This window comes from Accipiter gentilis, chromosome 24 (genome assembly GCF_929443795.1).
Source record: "Accipiter gentilis chromosome 24, bAccGen1.1, whole genome shotgun sequence".
NCBI lineage: Eukaryota > Metazoa > Chordata > Aves > Accipitriformes > Accipitridae > Astur > Astur gentilis.
This window is the reverse complement of record NC_064903.1, coordinates 3783342-3805018: the sequence shown is the minus strand read 5'-3', so window position 1 is coordinate 3805018 and position 21677 is coordinate 3783342. Positions and strand designations below refer to the sequence as shown.

At 37.2% G+C, this 21677-nt stretch overlaps 1 protein-coding gene across 5 annotated transcripts in view; it reads left to right on the top strand.

The window, feature by feature from the left end:
• ATRX (ATRX chromatin remodeler) overlaps positions 1-21677 on the top strand; it is an 88443-nt gene that overhangs the window by 2153 nt on the left and 64613 nt on the right. For 2 of the 5 annotated variants that reach the window (XM_049827605.1, XM_049827603.1), the window contains exons 2-6: positions 9546-9658; positions 12852-12907; positions 14782-14834; positions 16494-16618; positions 17881-18000. In XM_049827605.1, coding sequence (XP_049683562.1) covers positions 9546-9658; positions 12852-12907; positions 14782-14834; positions 16494-16618; positions 17881-18000 — 467 coding nt within the window. Of the gene's footprint in view, positions 1-9545; positions 9659-11636; positions 11922-12851; positions 12908-14781; positions 14835-16493; positions 16619-17880; positions 18001-21677 lie in introns of those variants that run through there. The other 3 variants (XM_049827607.1, XM_049827606.1, XM_049827608.1) reach the window with 3 other exon arrangements.

Genomic DNA, 21677 nt, shown 5'->3' with positions numbered 1-21677 from the left:
GTGTTTTTGTTTTACAAGAACAGTTCCATGCCAGGAACTAGGCGTGATGTTGTAGGGTATCATGGTTTCAGGGTTATGAACTAATGAACACATTGCATGGGCTTTTTCTTACTTTCTGTCAATTCAAGTTCTCCTTAAAATAGAGTTGGAGAGAATGAGAGGGAAAAGAAACACACACCCCTATCCCTCCCGCCCCCCCTATTTATCTCTCTTTCTCGTTCCCATTTCCCACAAGTCCTGTTGGCCTGTCAGCTGCCTGCATTTCTGTCACCCTGCACAGTCACCCTACATGTTCATTTCATCTTGTCCTATCTGCAGTTTTGCTCATGTAAGACGTGTACAGAAATACAGCTAGGAGGTTGTTGTTAGAATTCTCTGGAAGGTATGCAAACAATATAATTTTGATGGAAAATCTTTTCCCAGCACTTCTGGAAGATAGACTTACGGTGTGTAAAAGGAAAATAATCAATACTAGTCTTCCAGCTATAAAGTTTTAAACTTTTTTTGTAGGCAATACTTTTTTTGTTCTAATATTAAGCACCTAGGAGTCTCCCATGTTAAGGGTGACAAGTTTGGAGTGCTGAAAAAAATGGTGAAAACTGGAGTCACTTGCTAAGAAACTTTTTTTAAAAAAAAATGCTACCTCTGTAAATGGTTATAAAAATTTCTCTACAACTTGTGCTCAAAAATTTTTATTTTTTTTTTTTTTAAAGTGGAGGAATCTTTGTCATAGTGACCTAACCTGTTCCTACCAATCAGTTCGTGCATTGTACAAATAAGCACAGCAGTAGAAAAAGAAGTCAAGTTTTGAATCTTACCCACTTGAACCATCCAGTATTCAATGTAGTGATACTAGATTTTTTTTATGTTGGCAAAATAAACTTTGGGGTTTTTATGATGAAGAATTTTCAACTTTGAGTATGATACTTTGGTAGCTTAGTCTTAATATTTTTGTTAAATTTTCTGCATTTTTTAGTCACTTGAATTTCTTTGTTCTCAGGGATATTACAGGGTTGTTTAAGGCATGTTATTTAATGCCACAATAATCTAATTGGAAATAAGTCAATAGCAATCTTCGATGTTCTCTGAAGGTACAGTGTAAGTTAGCCATCTTTCACGCAATCATGTAGAATGGGCATAAGCAGATTCTTTGACTCTTCCCCCAAGAAGAGCAAAACTTTAGGCTGGCTGTTGTCTTCTGTACCAGGTATGCCTCAGAGCCAATGTGTTTGCACTACTTAAATGCAATTCTCTAAGAGAGGAACTTAACTGCAGTGACTTCATTATTTCTGGTTTAGTACAATATCGTCTCTGCTAGGGTTTTGTAAATGTTGTGTCATGGTGTCTATAGGGCTTAACTGAAGGTATCTTCATCTATAAAATAATTTGGTGTGACAAAGGGGTCTATAATACATATTCCAAAATATGGAGGTTTTATATGGGCTTTAAAAGATGGTAGGTAAAGTGCCCTGATTCACTACAGAAAGAGTATAAAGCTTTCATAATTTGCTGTAACATCTAGCCACCAGGCAGTTGTCATTCAAGATGGGTGATGGATTGATGGTTTTTTGTTTTGTTTTGGTTTTTTAGAACAGGAGTGAAACCTTGAAAAAAATCAAGAACTTGGTTACACAGGTTGTTGACCAGTGTCAACTTCAGTGCTGCTTAGGCAGTTTATTTGCAAGTCTGAAGGCTGCACACAGTTTTAGAAATTTCTGTCTTAGTAGGTCCAACTGTAGGTCTTGATAGGTTCAATTGTGGAAGCTTTGTTGGGCAAATACGTTTATTATGTAAAACAAAATCGAAAAAATTAGGCAATAAATTCAGGACTGACAGTGGGGCAAACTGAGATGACTTTTATCGTGTAAAATAAGAAAACTACGCTTCGGATGGGCTTACAACCCTTAAAACCTGTAGCAAACCTCACTGGGAATATCTGGGAGACTTGAAGGGACACACTTTAATAGTTAGAGTTTGTAATGATGTCTTGTTGAGAATCTGTGGTAAACTCCAGGAAGCAGAGGGCTGATGAAGCAAAAGAGAAGGCAGTTTTAAAGTTAGAGGGGCATGATGCTATTGGATGTGCAGTTCTTTCCTTTTAAACACAACATGTTTAAGCTTTTAAATATAACTTTCTATTTCTTACATTATGTATACTAGTTTGAGCTTCCTTTCCTGAATTAACATAGTAAAGTATTCAGTTTGCCATGATTTGTGTCTCATGAAGATGAAAATGCTGTATTTAGATTTTCAAGTGGTTGACTTCAGTCAGTCTTTTTCAGCTTGCAGATTATTTCACCATTGAAGTTATAGACTTCTGCATGGCATTCAAGCCAACCTAACAATGAGTTTGTTTGTCTTAGCTGTTTTTTTCCCTTTCTTTTTTTTTCCTTTTTTTTTTTTTTATTTTTTAGCTCCCATTAAAGAAACAGGTTAAAAACCAAAGAATTTTTCACTTTTTAGTGAAGCATGGTAACTCTCAGCCAATCCTGATACAGTTGTTTGGATACCATCTCAACAAAAAGAAATTGTGTAATCTTCCTTGAACAGAATAAAGGGTCTCTTAGTGACTTTGAACCATTGCTTTCTCATTCCCCTTGTGTGTCTGGAGAAAAATAATTCTGTTTACTTGTCTGAACCTGTTAGGTTGTACTTAAGCTCCAAAGTTACTTCATCCACATCATTGAGTGTCTTCAACTGTACTAGGTATCACTTGATTAAGCCCCTGTGGATTTAAAGTCAGTTCTAAACAAAGTAAAAGAGTAGAGCTGTGTTAACAAAGTCTTAAGTGTAGACTCTCCGAGTTTGATGAAATGCTAGATGCTTGCATCTCTTCAGTCAGAGCTTCGGTATTCAGGTATTTTCTGGCTGTATCTGATTTAGTAAGTTTAATGTGGTACAATTCCATCTAAACACAAGAGAACTCTTTTATGGTGAGAATGGTCAAATGCTGGAACAGGTCACCCAGAGAGGCTGTGGAGGTACTTAGAATCTGACTGGAGATTTTCCTGGGCCTCCTGTAGCTGTCTGTGCTTGTGTTGGGGGGTTGGACTAAGTGTTCTCCAGAGGTCCCTTCCAACCTAAATGATTCTGTGATTCTTCGCATCATTTACCTGACCAACTCTAATTTTGCTGCTGCGTGATAGTTCAAGCTCACATAGCATATTGCTGCCTCTGAAGTTAAGTTCCTTCCTCCCCAGCTCGTTCTGTCATCATCTCTGCTTGCGGGAACATGCATACCAATGAGTGGTGAGCTGGATTAGGAAAATTGCCTAGATTCAGTGGAAGAAATGGCTACTTCTGATATGGGTGAGCTTCTGTGCATAGGTCAGAACAAATACTTGAACTGAAGTGGAGGAGAAAGGAGAGAACTGAGAGTGTGAGTGGCATCAGGTGTGTGTGTCAGGGCATGAGGGTTTGTGTCCTTTGGAAGTAGAGCTGGTTCATGCCAACTTAAACAGATTGTGTGAATCCTGATTGTAAAGCCTCACTTGTTTTCGTGTAGTTGGTATATCAGTATAAATAAGTTACAAAATAATAATCTGATTTAGGCTATACAATATCATGTCTCTTTGCCCTTGGGAAACCATTGCTGAGTTAAAAAACAACCTCTCAGATAGAAGTGCTTTGTTTCCCCGCCCTTTATAAAAACATATTCTTTACTTGTTCAACTGATACAATGGTAGGCTGATTTTATTTTCTGGTTATGTATTTTTTTTCTGAGAGAAATAGGCTTCTTCGGATATTGGAGGTATGCTCACTCCTTTTTTTGGTTAGGGATGAGAAAATAAACAACTGCTGTTGTAGGTTTTATCATCTTTCACTCTTTCCAACAGTCTTAAGCTATTTCATTAATTTGTGTTCAGCCACAATATTGATACATTTTGTATGAAATGAGTGTGTAGGTTCTGCCCTCGTAACTTGAAATATTTGAATTGGGGTAAGTCTAACACTTTCCCTTCTCATCAGGAAAAACTTTTATGAAGATTTGCAGGTGACAGAATATTGGCCTGATTATAGCAAGGCTTAGGTAGTAGGAAAGGCAGTTATACCTTGTGGGGTTGGGGGGGATGCTTAGTACCAGTTTTGAAATTGTTTGTTTAATTAAATTACATCAATTACAGCTTTATTTACTATAAAACTAATTTTAAAAGATGGTTGTGTTTGTAACAGATTAGATGTAGAAATGCTTTCGAAAAATATGTTCTGATCTCCTTCAGAACTTAGGGTGCATCCATATGAGCATCTGAATTAGGAAGTGCATTTTTGAAAAAAGTCTCCAGATTGTCCTTGCTTATTCAGTTTTGTTGGTAATGCAGGGGGTGCTTAGAATGCACAAACTGGATTCCTTCTGGGTGGAACTAAGCTGAAAGATGTGCTCCAGCATTCTTGGTGTGCTCCAGCTGCTGGTGCTTGTTCAGTCTGCAGAGCCAGACTACACCTAGTTTGAATTACTTAAATGTATGAAGCATGGGTATTGGGTCTTCAGCACCAAACCTTCCAGTATTTTAATGTAGACATAGTCAGTTCTTTCCCTTCTTCCCACTGTCTTAATTAAAATATTTAGCCTTTTGCTGTGTGTTGTCAGATTTCTGTCATTCACATAGGGATACAGTCTGAAGCAGAGGATGGCAGTCTACAGACTGGCAGTTTAAAAGCACATCTGGTTTTGTTTTTCTTTAATATTTTTTTTTTTCTAAGGATTGTTTAATTTTGTCTGCTTAATACTTGTTGCTCTGCAGTATTTCATTTTGACTTCAAAAGTGAAAAATTACTGGGACTTAACTTGAAGCAACTGTGAAGATGAATTTTAAAAACTTGTGCCCTTGAACTATTTTAAAAGTTTAAACATGGAAAAATTTTAGACAAGTGTTGAACTCAAGGAAGGTGAGTACTTAAGATAGGAAGAATTTTGCAAAAGTGTATTTGTCAGCATTGAGATAGATGAAAGGCTGGAAAGCACTCCTGTTCCACTGACTTTCAGGAGCCACTTGAAATTCAGATGAGGGGCACTTATTTAGACTACAAGTTGGTAGGATCCTGTGGAAGAATGAGAAATTCATTTGTCTAAAGAAAAATACAGTTTTAAAACTTCTTCCAGACGTTGACAATAACTGGGACATTCCCCACCTATGTTTTTGAAGTGTCTGAAGAAAATAGGTAGAAGCTGAGTGCAGTAACAAGGGTTTTCCAGTGCAGTTTCACAGTGTAATCCAATGTGACCTGGGTTTGCTGCTGAAATGGGCAGTCCTGCTCTTTCCTCTGCCCTGGCTATGAATTTTCAGCACCTTACCTGCCATCAGAGAGGATGATCCCATGAATGTATGGCAAGATGGATCCAAATGAAAACTGTTCCTTAAAATTTTTATTTGTCCGAAGGTGATTTGACTCACTTTGCAGAAGCATGATCGTTAGCTAACACAGGGGATGAAGTAAGGTGGTGAGTTGACTGTGGCTGGATGCCAGGTGCCCACCAAAGCCGCTCTATCACTCCCCTCCTCAGCTGGACAGGTGAGGGAAAATATGCCAAAGGGCTCCTGGCTTGAGATACGGACAGGGAGAGATCACTTGCCAATTACTATCACAGGCAAAACAGACTGGACTTAGGGGAAATCAGTACCAATCAGAGTAGGATAATGAGAAATAAACCCCAATCATAAAAACACCTTTACCCCACCCCTTCCTTCTTGCCAGGCTCAACTCCACTCCCAATTTTTCTCCCTCCTCCCTGCCAGTGGCACAGGGCGATGGGGAATGGGGGTTGTGGTCAGTTCATCACACCTTGTCTCTGCCTCTCCTTCCTCCTCACACTCTTCCCCTGCTCCAGCGTGGGGTCCCTCCCACAGGAGACAGTCCTCCATGAACTTCTCCAACGTGGGTCCTTCCCATGGGCCACTGTTCTTCACAAGCTGCTCCAGCGTGGATCCCTTCCCCGGGCTGCAGTCCTTCAGGCACAGGCTGCTCCAGCGTGGGTCCCCACTGGGGTCACAAGTCCTGCCAGCAAACCTGCTCCAGCGTGGGCTCCTCTCTCCATGGATCCACAGGTCCTGCCAGGAGCCTGCTCCAGCGTGGGCTTCCCACGGTGTCACAGCCTCCCTCGGGCATCCATGGGCTGCAGGGGAATCTCTGCTCTAGTGCCTGGAGCGTCTCCTCCCCTCCTTCTGCACTGACCTTGGTGTCTGCAGAGTTGTTTCTCTTGCATATTCTCACTTGCCCAGCTGCTGTTTTGCAGCTGGTTTTTTCCCCCCTCTTAAATACGTTATCCCAGAGGCCCTACCACCGTCGCTGACAGGCTCAGCCTTGGCCAGCAGTGGGTCCGTCTTGGAGCCGGCTGGCATTGGCTCTGTCGGGCATGGAGGAATTCTCACAGAAGCCACCTCTGTAGCAACCCTGCTACCAAAACCTTGCCCTGCAAACCCAGTACGGGTAAGCACATACAGTTGTGACAGTAGTCAACAGCCAAATTGAATTAAGTATGCTGTGTCTAGGTTAGGGCACTACCTGTCCCTTCATTTTCTCCTTATATATTCTATTCATTTGTAGAGTCATTTAGCCTAGTAAGTGGCTTGCCTAATGCGTACTTTTCTTATAGCAGTCAGGGCCAGGCGTTTACCATTTATGATTACAGCACTTGCTCTGAATTTAGGTAAGAAATGGTATTCTTAAAAGAGAGTTTCCCAAGGTCACAAATCAGGTTCATGGCCAAACCAGTAATAGTAGGACACCTTTCCTTTCATTCCTGTTTTAATTAGGCTAAACTGTTGAAATAGCTCTAGACTGATCGTGAAGCCATTTGCTTAGAACATGCAAGCCTAAAAACACTAGTAAATAGTGTAGGGACTGTTGCTATATAGTAGAGGGAGAGTGCTTGCTTCGCTTAGTGCTTCTGAGGTGGTTCTAAATTTTTAAGCTATGTTTTTTTAAAAAATACACATTTTATATAGGTTGTGATCAATTTAATAGTGGATGGGTCTATTAATATATTACAAAGAACAAGGATTTTGCAGTAGAAGCTTTAACAAAGATTATAGATAATATATTCTCAACTATAAATACATGACATAAAATCACTTTTGTAAAACCAGGTAAAGCATTGCCCTAAATTAAAATTTCTGTGTGGTGAAGTATAGTAAGTGTAACACCTTTACTTACATTTGACCTGGTATTCCTTAATACAGGGTTATGGTACAAAATGCTGAATAATCAAGAGGAAAACCAAGTTGAGAAGACTTTTTAGTATTTGTAAGGTTTTTTTAATTTTTTGGTTGTTGTTTGTCAACATGAACATTTTGCTCTGAAAATGATGCTTTTGGGCTAGTTAGGGTAACAGTTAATAAATGGTAGTAGATAATGTCCCAAGTGCTAGTCACAAAGACACATGCATACTATTCTGAATTTGTTTTGTATTGAGAACAATGATATTATAACTCATTTATAGTTCCCATTTTCTTTTCTAAAAAGCTGTTACCAAACCAAATTATTTATAAATAAATGAGCAGAATTCCACATGCGGGGTTTTGGGGTGGGTTGGGTTTTGGTTTGGGTTTTTTTTTAACTACCAAAAATGTACTTTTTTGTGGCCTTTCTGAATGTGCATTAGTTCTTCAGCCCATGTGGAATGGATATAAAATCTTTTTATGTACTTCTACTATCAAATAATTCTGAACAACTCTTTAATTTTTTCAAGTTAATGTGAATAAATTGTCATTAAATCTCCTTTCTAAAGTGGAGCATGCGATCTGTTAAAACCAAAGTGTACCATTATCATCTTCTGTAGTGTTTTCAAAGTATGTCCTCCATCCATGACAAAAAGGGAGACCCAAGTTTAGGGACTGGCAGTAGCGTAGCAGCATGAGTCCAGGAATTAGAGGGAAAGACTTTTAGACAGATTGAGAGAAAAATTTTATTATACACTTAAACAGGTTTTGTTACAGTCTTTCAAAGTTGCTCAAGTGATTGACGGTATGTAGTCTCAAAAGAAAGTGTCCTTTACTCATGCAGAAAATCTTTCCATTACAAAGTGCTATTTTGTTTTATTTTGAGTACTTCAGAAGATTTAAAGAAATTACAGAATTTTTTTTAAAATGGATGTTTCATGCTGTTTTATGTGTGGTTATTTTCACTGGTTTAAATAGTCATTTGCACTAATGTGATGATACCCTTTCACTCACTGCTTCAGAGAGTGCTCACCTGCATGTCCTTAAAACAAGTGATTTGGGTTTTTTAATTTTTTTTTTAGCAATAAGAGTTAAATTGAAAGTCAGAAGTTAATAAATTGATGTGTTCAGAGAAATAGTAGAGATGGTAAAGGTGAGTGGATTGAGCTTCTGATAAATACTCAGAAGTTCCTGCAACCTGTAAACCAGGGACAGAAAGCTTACTTCTTGCTGTCAGAAAACCATTTTGAAAGTAATGGGGGGATGAAAAGGATGGAAGGCTGTATCCTCTAAGTGGGTTAGGTTTTGAAGGGGGTAGTGTAGTTCAGCAGTTTGAAAACTGGTATCCAGTAGCAGATAAGGTATGATGACTCAGATGTATCAGCTGGCAGATTGTAGAGGACTGATAGTGTCCTGGAGGGAAGGGGTGACAAACAGCTGAGAGTGTTAACTTTTGATATAGGGGGGTCTGAAAGGGTGACTGCCCTTGGCCTCAGTCAGTGTGCTTACAGCTAGAAAAAGGCACTTGTCTCGGGAAATTGTAGAAGCTTTTGGAGGAGAAACTGGGAGATAACAACATAAAAGGAGAGGGAATAACATGTGGATTATGAAGTGGTATAGCTTTTTAACAAAAGCATAGGATAAAGGTGTTGCCTTTTTATTGTAATGAGTACATATATGTAAGACTAACAGTTCCTGGTGTCTAAAACTGCCTAGTGAAAATTCCCAGGGTAATGTTTTTATAAATTAATTATGAATACTCATACAAAGAGATCAAGAAATGATCTGATCTTACATGGTTGTTTTTTGACAGAATTGATACAGGATATACATTATATATGTACATGGCTGATTGAATAAAAGCTTTGCATAAGCACGTAGATCCGTCATATTCAATGGACCTGTTTGTTTCTAAGGTTGTAAGTGAAATTTTGCTATTATTTCTAGTGTTATATATCCCCAAAGGTTACACTTTTGGTACTAAAATAAAGATTTTATTAATTTTACCTGTTCAGCTTCTGACAAAATAGAATCTTAACTTAATTTTTTGCTATCTTCATGTCATAGCAGCATTACCACTCAGACTTTCTTGAATTTTTGTAAATAATTTTTAACAGTAAAAACAGTTTAAAATAGGCTTTTTATTATTACTGTTAAGAGTCCTTAGTGCTTTTTGTCAATAAGGCTGCACCTATTGTTTTACTCAGGGTTTAACAAAATTGTGGGTTTTTTATTTAGTACGATGTTCTCTTGCAGAAACAAATGTTTAAGTAATAACTGAGTTTCTTTTGTAGGTGGGTATTAATTGCGATTAAACATAATTTCTTTCAAGCTTGCTCAATTAGTGAGATACATAGGTAACTTCAAGTTTTACTTGTATTTTAACAGTGAAAGCAAGTTGAATACATTGGTGCAGAAGCTTCATGACTTCTTGGCTCACTCATCAGAAGAATCTGAGGACGCAAACTCTCCTCCAGCATTATCTAAAAACAAAACCATAGGTAAAAAGACATTTTGTGGTTTTTTTTTTCAATGTATATATGGTTCTAAAGTCAAATAACTTTGTATTTTTATTTCACTGTATTGCACTTCACTGGGGCAGTTTTCCAAAGTCCTAATGTGATTTAAGTGGTGATATCTTAATAAATATACAACAGACCTTTGATACAATATTTCTTTCAGTTCTGAATCTTTTCTAAATGTGAAAAGAAGCTAATCCTACTGGCAGTTTACCTTCTATGAAACATGAGATGGCAAACGTGTATTTGCTGTGCTAGGGGTTCCTTGTTCAGTTTTCCTGAATGTGTAAGTGCAGTATCTTGTTTTTTCTGCTGAAGTAGAGCTTTTGCAGTCCTTGTAGTTGTGGAAGAAGTTCTGGAGATTATTTTTCCATAATTATTTGAATAAGATTTCTACATGTAATCTGGAAACATTTGGAAACAAAATAATACTTCTGAAAAACCTTGAGTCCTATGCTAGGTCAGATTTGGTATTAGAAATTTTTACTTACAAGTTAGAAATAGGTAATGAATTTGAAACACTTTGTTTTGATTACAGTCATAAAAAGTGAAATTACTTCATAACAGTACTGAATAAAATTTGTTAGCAAATTTAACTAGGTTTCCTGGTTTGACTGGGACTGGGTACCGGTGCAAAACCTTTCAATCTATTGTTTAATGAGCTAAAAGTTGTGCTGAAGTGATAAGAGTACAGGAGAACGAGAGTGCGTTGGCTGTGTTATGGAGTTTATTTTCAAACTCCTGTTGTCCTAAGTAATAAACTTATGGGGGTTTTCTGATGTGTAGTTACTATCTTTCAATGTTTTGTCTTGAGATAGAGTCTGCTGCCCTGTGGTGCTAACCTCCTTGTGTCAGCATCAAACTGAACCCTTAACATAGGAAAAAGAAATTATTCATGTGATACTTCAGCAGAATAGTAAACTAAACTGTGATGTTGATGCATTCAAAGTGAATTTTTGTTGAGGAGCATACTGGGAAAAAGAAATCTTTTCCCTTTATCTTGTGTAGTTAGAAGTACAATTTGGCTCCTTGCCTTAAAATACAGATTTACTTCGAAACAGAGGTACACTTAAATAATTAACAGCAGACATGTTTCAGTGTTGTTTTTGAGATCTCAGATTTTATTTCTAAAAAAGAACATACTAAAGTTGAAAAGTCAAGGATTAAATACTTAAATATTAGGAAATGCCAGAATTAACTGTGCAAATTTACTTCCCCTCCCAACTTTCTGTGCATAATGCTAGTGTCTCTAGCAACTGTGTTTTGGTTTTGGGTGTGTGTTTTTGTTTTGGGTTTTTTTTGTAATCCACAGGATGCTCAGTCAGTGTACAAGTGATAGACATGATGGGGGCCAAATCATGTTTATATAGTAATGGAACTCATTTTGTTCCAGCATTTCGAGGATATGTGAACTACTAGGTAGAGCGTTGTGAGGAGGGAGGTGATGAAGAAGATGGTTAAGTGTGGCTCCAGAGATGGAACATGTCCCTGCCATACACACAGGTCAATTAAAATACGAAGCAGTTGCTCGCTGAGCACTTCCATCTTGTGCACTGCTGTGGAGCTGAATTGTATCGTAATGCTTATGTGCTAGAAATGATAAGTAAAGTGAAATTGCACCAGTAACTTTCATTCTGGCTATTCTTAATTTTTGAGTACTTGATCTTACAGCCTTAATAATGTTTCTTTATCCTCTCTGCATTCGAATTGGATGTCTCCCTCCTCTACATTGCGTGGGTGCCAGCAGGAGAATCACTGAGAGCGTAGGAGAGACTCAGTTCCTGCGCTTGTTTCCAGTGACCAGCCCCTGCCCTGGAGCAGCAGTCACAGGGGAAATCCTGCGCTCTCATAGCCCTGAAGTGGATGGAGCATGTGCAGTTGGGTCAGCACTAGGAGCTGTGCGGGGATGCAGCATGCTCGGTCATTCTATGGGGATGGCGCATGTACAGCCCAGTCACACGTAGAAACTGACAATGGAGCATGTTCAGTCGCTTTTGGGAGTAGCGCATGTGCAGTCTGGTTAGCAATCTGAATGCAGAATCTACAGAGATTGTAGCTGCCAGAATCGAGGAAATCTCAACTGAGCATGTGGAAACTGGTATTTTCTGTGGATTTAGCAAAATTGGTCAAGAGTAGAATGTGGGCAGCATCTAGTCTCCAGAAGAAATGTCACTCTTCTTCCGAATTTCAGGTTCTTCCCTCAGAATAGGGGAATGCCTGTAATATTCCAGAGAAGAAATTTCAGGTACTTAAAAGGGCCAAAGACTTCGTCTGTTTCCATTTCTTACTCCCCCCTACCTTAGCTTCACACGCAGAAATAGCTGGATAATTTTGGCTGCAATTTACCCAAACAATTCAGCCTAGGTCAAATACCCAGCATTAAATTTTCTAATCAAAGTGATCTAATTTTTTTTGAAGTGTAAAAGAAAATTGTTTATTTTATCCAAAACTGAAGTTTAAGGATATATGAGTTGCAGTGCTAGCAGTCTTATGTTAAAATCAGAAATGGTCATGATGCATATCCTGTAATTATACTACCACTTTACTTGCATGTTTCTCGGTAGTGCATCTATTAAAATACTGCTATTACTAAGCCTTTTGAGCAACTTCATACAAGTATCATTGTATCACTGAGCTTGAAACTCTCCCTTCCATTACCTGGACTGGTGGATGGAACAGATAGTAATAGGTTGCATGTCTTTAGGTTTTATATTCCACAGTTCCCAAAATCGAGAAATGGGAATTCTCTATCATATCCTGTGTCAAACGGGATTTTTGTCAGGGGTTCCATGATCCCAGATTTAATATTGTGGTTTTAATGTCAAGATGTGTAAGAGAAAATACTTCTTAGAATAACTTCTTAGAGATTAAAAAAAAATGCACAAACTGTATTATTTCTGCATATACAATTGCACTTCCATTTCTTCAGTATTTCTTCATGAATGGGAAGACAGTCTTTCAGCCTATCAGCAACTTAACTGAAAGTAATTTCTAAATTATTTCACTAAAAATTATGCCATTCAGTGGACTGTGTTTTGTGCAACAGTTTGTCTCTAAAAGTCACACAGTCATCTTTATTCACGCTGGTGAAATGTAAACAGTGCTATGATGTACAATGTGAAGAAATTCCAATATTTCTTGCATTTCAGCAGCTTCCTTTAATTTCTCTCCATAGGTAAAAGTAGAGAACCTAAAAGTAGTCCAGCTTCAATGGAGAACAACAGAGAAGAGGTAGGAGTAAAAACGCTTTTGAATTTTAGTTGTGTAACTAGTGCAGACTGGCTAGCATAGGAAATGCTCAGTTGACTTTGTTGCTTTTACAATAAATACTTGAAGAATATTGTCAGAACCATGCAGTAAATGTCATCATATCTGCTGAATAGAAACATTAGCTGTAAAATAATATGAAATTAAATTTTAAATTTTGAATGATACTCGCATTGATTTAGGCATATGCAAGCAATCCTGTTTCTCCTGCCCCCCCTTCTTTTTCTAAATTATTGAAATAATAAAAATTTACTTGGACAACTTAATTGTCTCTCTGATGCACAATAATTCCCAGGAAAAATATCTTTAACACAGTTTAGAGAGTTAGGTTTTACTTACCTGAGGTATGCAGTTGCATTTTTGTGAAGAAATGCAAGCTGTTGTTAATTGATTCAGATTGAGTATATTGCAAAGTGAGTTTTTCTTTTTAAAGAAATACTGTTAATATTCTTTTATCATTATTCTTTTCTTTGGCTTTTGTGTAAATAGACTCTTACTTATTTTCAGTTTAAAAGAATTGGTCTCTACCTTTTATTTACACTTGCACCCTGTTACTCAGGTAACAGTAGGTACTTAGTTGTCCTTTTAGGCAAATATGCTTCCTTTTTTTTAAAAAATAAAAAAATGGTATACAGGGTCTTCATTAAACATAAGCAAATTTCTTCTATATGGTGTGTTATATACATTAAAAACATTTTTCATGTGATAGGTCTTACTAATACCTACTCTCCTGTTGGAAACATTCTGGTTGACAGTATGTTAATGTGTAGCGAAAGCATAAGTGCCAGTGTCCTGCCTTAGTTTGCCTTTATTGCAGTAAATTCAGGTATTTATTTGATACTGCCCAAACCTAGTTATGATATGCATGCACAAACCTCTGAAAAACCAGTTTTCCTGTAAAAACAGCCAGCCCTTTCTGGCATAAGAGCCAGATAACAAGTGTTTGCATTCTGCTGGGAATTCTTGGGTGCTTATTAGTGATAGCTGCCTAGCACCAGCCTTCAAGAACCCTCTGTATCTGTATGTCAGGAAAGAGGATGGTTTCTTCACATAGTGTGAAAAACATTCATAGACCTGCATAAGCTACTGAAGCGCTAAGTGCTGTGAGGAATCCCGGTGAATTGTAAAAAAGTGAAAATGCACAGCAGTGTGGAGGCAGGGGGGAATGAGGCCATTCTTCCATGTACTAATCATGCAAGTTAACATTGCAGTGAAGATAACACAGAGCAGGAGGCCCCAGAACTGTTTGTGATTAAGACTGACAGTGATGATGAGCCATTCTCAGTCCTTTCTCCAGAAAGCTGAGAGAACTTCCAGCAGGTAGTGCAAGTTGAGAATTGCAAGGAGAGAATTTCCTCAATTTCTTGAAGACTTAACAGCAGGGTTTCTCTCTGAATGTCTCAACTTATAACAGTGCCCTCTCTTAATTTCTTTTAAGATCTATGTGTAGGGAGGTTAGTGAGCGTTAGTGACTTAGGCTAGAGTTTGGTGACAGTTATTCACTTATTTTTAAATCTGTTTTTAAAAGAATAATGACTTCTTAGAGTCTTACTACTGATCTGAAACTCCATAGATTTAGTTTAACTGAACTGGCATGACTACTGAAATTGTGTGTCACTTTTTTGTTAATGCTTTTCCTGCCCCTTTTTTTTATTTTGTGGGGGTTTTTTTGTTGTGTTTATTTTGTTTGTTTGGGGTTGTTTTTTGTTTTTGTTTTTTTTTTTGTAAGAGTGCTGGTGACTTCTCAGATGTATTCTAGTTAATGTAAGAAACTGGTTTTGTTGACAGGTCACTTGCTCACGAATGTGTTGACTTTTAAATTTTTTTCTTGTTTTTAGGGCAGTAGTTCTTCAGAAAGAACCAAATCCTTAGGATCATCACGCTCAAAAAGGTTGGTTTGGAAAATAAAAATAAATAACTTTTTGGCATGTGAAACTATAGAAGAGTCTGTGCAGTATGCCAGACGCTTTTAGTATACACCAGTACAAATCCATAAAGTTAGCAGAGTGCTGGTAAAACAAATGCCTCATGGTGCACTTAAAATTCAAACCATCTTAAAATTCAAACCATTCAGGGTCAAAGGTTAAGATCATAAAGCTTGATTTTTATTAACAAAGACAATGAGATTATCCTGTATCTTCAGGACAAAAGTGTTTATACAATTGTTCCTTCACTCTTGCTACTTCTACGTGCAGGATTCTTCCAAAAATGTAAATTGGGTCATATGGAAAAAAGGCTTTATGTACCTTACTGTTGGGAGATGGTGGAATCAAAACGTGCTATTAAGTTGTCCTGTGCAGAAGCTGCTATTTGCTCTATCTCTGCTTAATCCTTTTTTGCTCTTTGATTTAAATAAGTATGGAGATAATTGCTTACCGACCAGTTTCAACCTACAGGAGACAAATTATTTGTGACCTATGTAACAGCAGACTTACTCTGGTAAAACTCCTCATCTTTTGCTCTCAGCTGATGCTCATTCAGGTTGTCCTTCATGATTTTTTTTAAATCCTAGTATACAGTATAGATAGGTGAGCTCTTCTAAATGCACGATTTTAACAGCTGCCTTTTATACTGCTCTTTAAAAGTGTGTATCGCTTTTCACGTTCCTTTTTATCCAAGTTTGTTTATTTTATCATGTCTGCTGGAATTAAATAATATTCTTCATTCTCCCTTTTCTGTTTGTCTTGATTCCATATTTGCAAGTGTGGTTTTATATTTGGCTTTAATTTCTCCATCTTCTGAATCCAATGTCCTGCTGAACTCTTTTATCTATATAATTTTTACAGTTTGGGTTTTTTGCTTCCTGTCTATCACTAGGGGTATTTTCACTCATACTTTCATTGTACTGTGCCTGATACTGACAAAAACAGTATCCTGCAGTAGTTTATGTATAACCTTCAGACTACTGAAAATTATGCTCAACATTTTTTTTTTTCTTCTTTTTTCTCCCTGCCCTGACATAGTAAATTCATTCATTTTAATGGATTCAGTTCTAAATTAAGTTTGTGTGAAGTTCTGGCAACTGGTCCTTTTATTCAACAGCCAGCTTTTTAATTTCTTTCTGCATTTCCTTTATTTCCTTGCAAGCATCTTTTCTGCCAAGCTGCTTTTTGTCATTTGCTAATATCTGTGTGTTCTCCTTGCACTGCCTGTTAAACTTGGATTGATGTATAAAATTTCTGAGCAGACATTCACTTGTGTTTCATTTAGGCTTTTTTCCTAGAAGTGTGACATTCCTGCATACCTTCTTAAAAACACATCAAACCTTGATTTTACAAAAAAAAAAAATACAGCAAGCCTGTGAAACAAAAATATTTTATATCTTTCTATTTCACATAGGAGGGGAGAATTCCTGCTTCTAACAAGAAAATTAGCCTACAACTTATTTATTGTAATAACTCAGCATCCCACCTTGTAATGTCTTAAATGAATTTAAAAAGAACATAGGTTTCCCCAACTAGTATGGTGTTTTGCTTGCAAAGCGCCAGGCTTATCTGTATTGCAATATGTAATATTTGTCATGGTATGGGTTTTTTTTCTGTCTATGCAGGAAACCTACAGTTGTAACAAAATATGTCGGATCAGATGATGAACAAATCTTAGATGAAACTGTGAATGAAGATATTTCAAATGAAAACTCAGAAAATGATGTTGATATGCAAAGCTTGCCTAAAGGTAGTTCATATCTTTCTTTGTTTCTGAGTTCAGCAAATTAGCCAAGATTACGATGCAGCATAAATAATTAACTAGAATGCACATGTATTAGTAAAATGCCTGTCTTAGGTCGTGTTGGCTTTTATATATAAACATACATGCTTGTACACAAACACACACACACCCTGTGCATGTGCATTTAAAAGAGGAAGCCCAGCACCTTTAGTTTTGAACCCAGCATACTTTAATCTGCGTACACCAGGTTGTGCTGGTGGCTTAATTTCAAATGTCTACTGACATCTGTATAAAACCAACATGAAACGGGAAATAATTTATTGCTGTTTTTTTGTAGAAGTCTCAAACTCTGTCACTTGCAAGTCTTATTTATTTTATTGTTCTGTCTTTGAGGTTATTAACAATTAGATCAACAAAAGCAAAACTAAATCTGGGGGGGAAATGTCATTATTGGATCTATTTTTAAGCACCCTTTTAAAACAGTTAATACTATAAGCCTACATCCTGGTCTTCTTAACTATAGTGTGAGTTTGATTAATCTCTGCCATTTGTTACCGATGAAAGTTACAGGAAAAATTGGAGGGACCACTACTGTTTATGGCATGAGTAGCAGTATTTAAAGCAGTCAATTTAAAAAAAATAATTTTTCAGAATGTTAGATTATTTCCAGTGTCCTCAGAACAAAAGTATTAAAACTGAGCTTTTGAGTAGGAAAGATAGTTTTTCATTGTCTAGGTAAAAAGGTGAATTTCTGAATTTTGTTAAACATAAAACAGGTTTTATGCTATTGCCTTCTCATTACTTCATGCTGAAATAAATTAAAATGAGGGAAACTGGTTAGAAGGGGGAAAAGAGAGAGAAAAGAGTAGTTACTTTAAGGCTTTTGACAGATTTAAGTGACCTAACCAAAGTCCTTTATTTGTCACATTGCACTGCAAATTCCTGTTTACACACACCCAGCAGTATGACAGTCCTGTTCTGCACGTACCACATCAGGGCACAGAGAGCAGAATTTACTCCTCATAGCCCATTCAGTCTTTGGCTTTTGTCCTACAACTGCAAAATGGACATAGTTTGAAGTGTGTGATGGAGTGGTTTTCGGTTTTGGTTTTTTTTCTGTGAAATCTGTGCATTCAGAACTTAATTGAGTTTTAGTCAACAGATTGCACTTATTTTTTAAGGTACTGTGTTGGCTTTTATTTAAACAGGACTTTTGCACTTAATTTGGATGTGTAATGGTTTCCAATTTCTAAATAAAATTATTCTAGGTACAGTGGTTGTACAGCCTGAGCCAGTGCTGAATGAAGACAAAGATGATTTTAAAGGGCCTGAATTTAGAAGCAGAAATACCGTTAAAATGAAACCTGAAGCTCCCAAAAAGCGTGGAGGTAAATACAATTTAAAACATTTATTAAAACGGGTTTAAATTGTTGCTTATGACCACATTTGGTACATCTGAAAATTGTTCATATTTCTAATAAATTATCCTAAAAATACCTCCACTCTTCTGGCTTTTTGTATATTAAGGATTCTAGCTGGCTGAAATTAGCCTCCATTGCTGCCCCTGCAATGCAGCAGTGAAAGCTAAGATTAGTTCTCATTAAACTTCCTATTTTCAGTAGACAGGATGCATCATTAGGTATTCCATATGGACCTTTCTTTGCATTCAGAACAGTTGCTTGGTTGCAATCAGGTGTTACAGGTATTCCTTTTTTTCAGGAACTCTATTGGAACACCATTGATATAGGAACAATCACTGACTCACCAGGAAAGCAACAGTATTTGAGCAAGGACATGTATAGACATACTATCAATCAGTGAGCTAACAAGAAACCAAAAACCTCTAACAATTCAAAGACTTTTTTGTTTTGTTTTTAAATTGTGGGAAATTCCCTACCAGTGGGCCCTTCTAAGGATTATCTTTGAAAAGCTGCTGTGCCAGCTGGCTTTCTATAGCCGTTGCTGAAACTGGGGAGAAGTTAGGTAGATTACAGTGATAACAAATTAATCTCTCTCATTTTTTTTCCAAAAAGTAAAGGAGAGGGAGGATTATGTATAAAGTAGCCAATAAGAAGGCAGGTATTTCCTTAATACTGCTAGCAATATCTTAGTTCATACACCTACAGCAGTAGCCAGGATATTCAGACGAACAGCTCTTGTACACACTATTCATTCTTTCCATTGTATCATTTGAGATACTTGCTCTCTTTTAAAGTCTTATTATAATTTAGTAAGTGCTATTTCTCCATCTGTGGCTGAAGAGGAGTATAATGTGACTGTGTGGAAATGTGCTTGTGCATACATATGGGCTCATGCATGATTTTAATCGCATTTTGAGCATTGATGTTTTCTCTAAATTATTAATCTTTGAAAGTCAGTTCCATTCTATTCATGAAAGGTGTCCTATTCAGCATATAGGAGTGCTTTTTCCATTTGTGTTTATAACAATTTTACAAGAGGCCCAATAGAAATCTTAAGGGGCACAGTGTTAAAAAGATAGGACTCTTCTGCTTGAGCTTTGTGACCTCTGTCTGCACCCCCAGGACAATTCATACAACCTGCCCTTCCAGCTTTTTTTCTCTATCCGTAGAGAATTTGCAGGCCTTCCTTTGTGTATCTGGACTTGTTACTCATGTACTGGTGCCTGACACAAGATAGTAGTTTTGGAAGGGACATCAAGAGTTTGTTTAAGCCATACCTTTATCCAGGGCAAGCTCAGCTATATCTGTGTCACTACTGATAATCTTTGACTTGATTTTAAAGCTATCCAGTACATGTGTTAAGCTCTTGTCAACTTTCAGGGAAATAGAATTAGGTACTGCCTGCTCCTGTGTTGTCCCCATTTCCAGACCAGGAAAGGTAGCCAGGTAGGAGACGTGACTGCAGCCTACCTCAAGAGCTGCTGCATTAGGAGTATCAAAACAGTTTTATTTTGTGACATGCACAGAAGAGGTAGTGCAGATCCATTTAGTCTGTACCTTCATGCAGCAAGTCTAGTTAGGTGAAATGGCACTTACCTTTCTCTTGCTACTAGAATGAGGTGTCTAGCCTGTGCACATACAAAGTAATGTATTACTGGTTTAAGCAGGTAAGCGTGTAGTTCCAACTACTTGAGATCCTGAATTCTACGCACAGTGCAAGTAAATAAATAGTAACAGTAAAATAAAAAATGCCTGTCCGTCTTGTTCTTTGGGGAGTGCATCTTTGCATTTGTATTATATGTCCTGTTCATATTAGAAATATTAGTAGTAATAGAACTCTTGTCTTTCTAGCATCCAAATGCTCTTATCCAAGACCGTAAGGGGCATTGTGTCAGTCCATATTTTCAAGTTTTGTGTCTGCAGAATGGCTATGGTTGTATTTTTGCTAATAAACTCATAAGGAATGTTTTTTAAGCAAGTATTTTCTCAGTATTAATGGACTAATATAACTTCTTTGGATCATCATCATTTGTAGTAGTAACATGGTTTACAAAGCTTTGCCTCATAAACTATCCTCTTCTTTTTTTTTTTTTTTTTTTTTTTTTTTTTTTTTTTTCCCCTCTGGTGCCAACTTGCAGATTTTAGGAAGGACGCAGTAGTCCTTCTCCTTAAAGTTGTAGAGAAGGGGGAAGTGGCTTGGGACTTGACAGTGACTACCTTGTTCTCCCGCACTTGGCTGTTACCCTTTGTGATTCTTACACCCATTTAAGGACTGCGATGTTTGACAAGGCTTCTATGCTGCTTGGTACAAGAGAATGTGGTATTCTTTTCCAAGTAGTACGGTATGATGGATGTGTTTATTTGAGGTTTACCAGCAGTGTTTGAAAAAGGTGTTTGAGCTGTTTTTGAGGTCGTAATAGGTGCTTTGCAAGTCCACAACCTCTGCAGTACATGCAATTGTGCATGCATTGAAGTTGAACACAAGAAATCTTGTATTCAGGATTTCAGACCTGCTATTTTCACTGAATTGTAAGGATGTATTAGTTGTTCTTACTGGCCTGTAAGCTATGTGAGACTGTGCTTCAATAGCAATTTGGTAGTAGCTTGTGTTGTGTCTTGAGAACGTTCATTTAAGTTTCTTAACGTTATGGTGTTGGTGTTTGGTTCTAATTCTGTGGTAGTGATTAAAAAAAAAAGTGTACTCAGACTGTAACCATTAAGTTAACCATTTGAGTTGATTTCCTTATACTACTTACTGAACTTGACAGCAAAGGACAAGTCACAGTTAAGTGATCCCATATCAAACTTCTATCTGCTTGATTCCAAATCAAGTCTTTGCAAGTGTATGAACTGAGTATATGAGCTTTCAGAAATGATTTTCCTTTTTCTTGAAAGCATCACTGCTGTTGAAAACCAAACAGTCTCATACTATTAATTAGTTGGTTTAACAGCCTGGCATGTAGCAAGCCTCCCAACCCCAAGTTTACCACCTTTCCAAGTGAATTGGGGGATTGACATTAAAGAAGCGCTTTCTTGACTGAATGTAGATGGTTGGTGCACAAACTGTGGGAGCAGTCAGCAAGATGGTGAGAACGTATGTATTATGGCACAATTGTAGTTTAAAAAAAACCCAAACATCATCAAGAAGGGAACAAAAAGTGAGAAAAGATTTTTCAGGCACTATTATAAGGATTTCATGTGTCTTCTGTAATGGTTTCCCGTATTTTTCTTTGAGAAACTAAAACTGTATGTGAAAGGAATACCACGATACAAACATGCATTAAAATGGTTTTTTATGAACAAAGATTAAATAAGGAAGCTTGTACAGGATATCAGGACTGCTTTGAAAGAGTTTCAGTGATGACTCTTATTTAGGTGTGTCCTCATGAGGTGACCAGTTAATGCAAACTAAATTTCTCAAAGGAAATAAAGTGTATCTTGGCCCCAAGTAGAGTACAGAAATTAGAGGAAAATTCTTTCAGTCTTTAAATGGTGCGGGGTTACAGAAGGATTTCCTCTAATGCTGGGTGGTAAAGAAATAGAGGCATATGAAAAACCTAACAGGCCAAAATATTGTAAGGAAATGAAATAGGTATATACAGATTTCTTAAAATATAAAAATGAAAACAATGTGTGGTTTATAA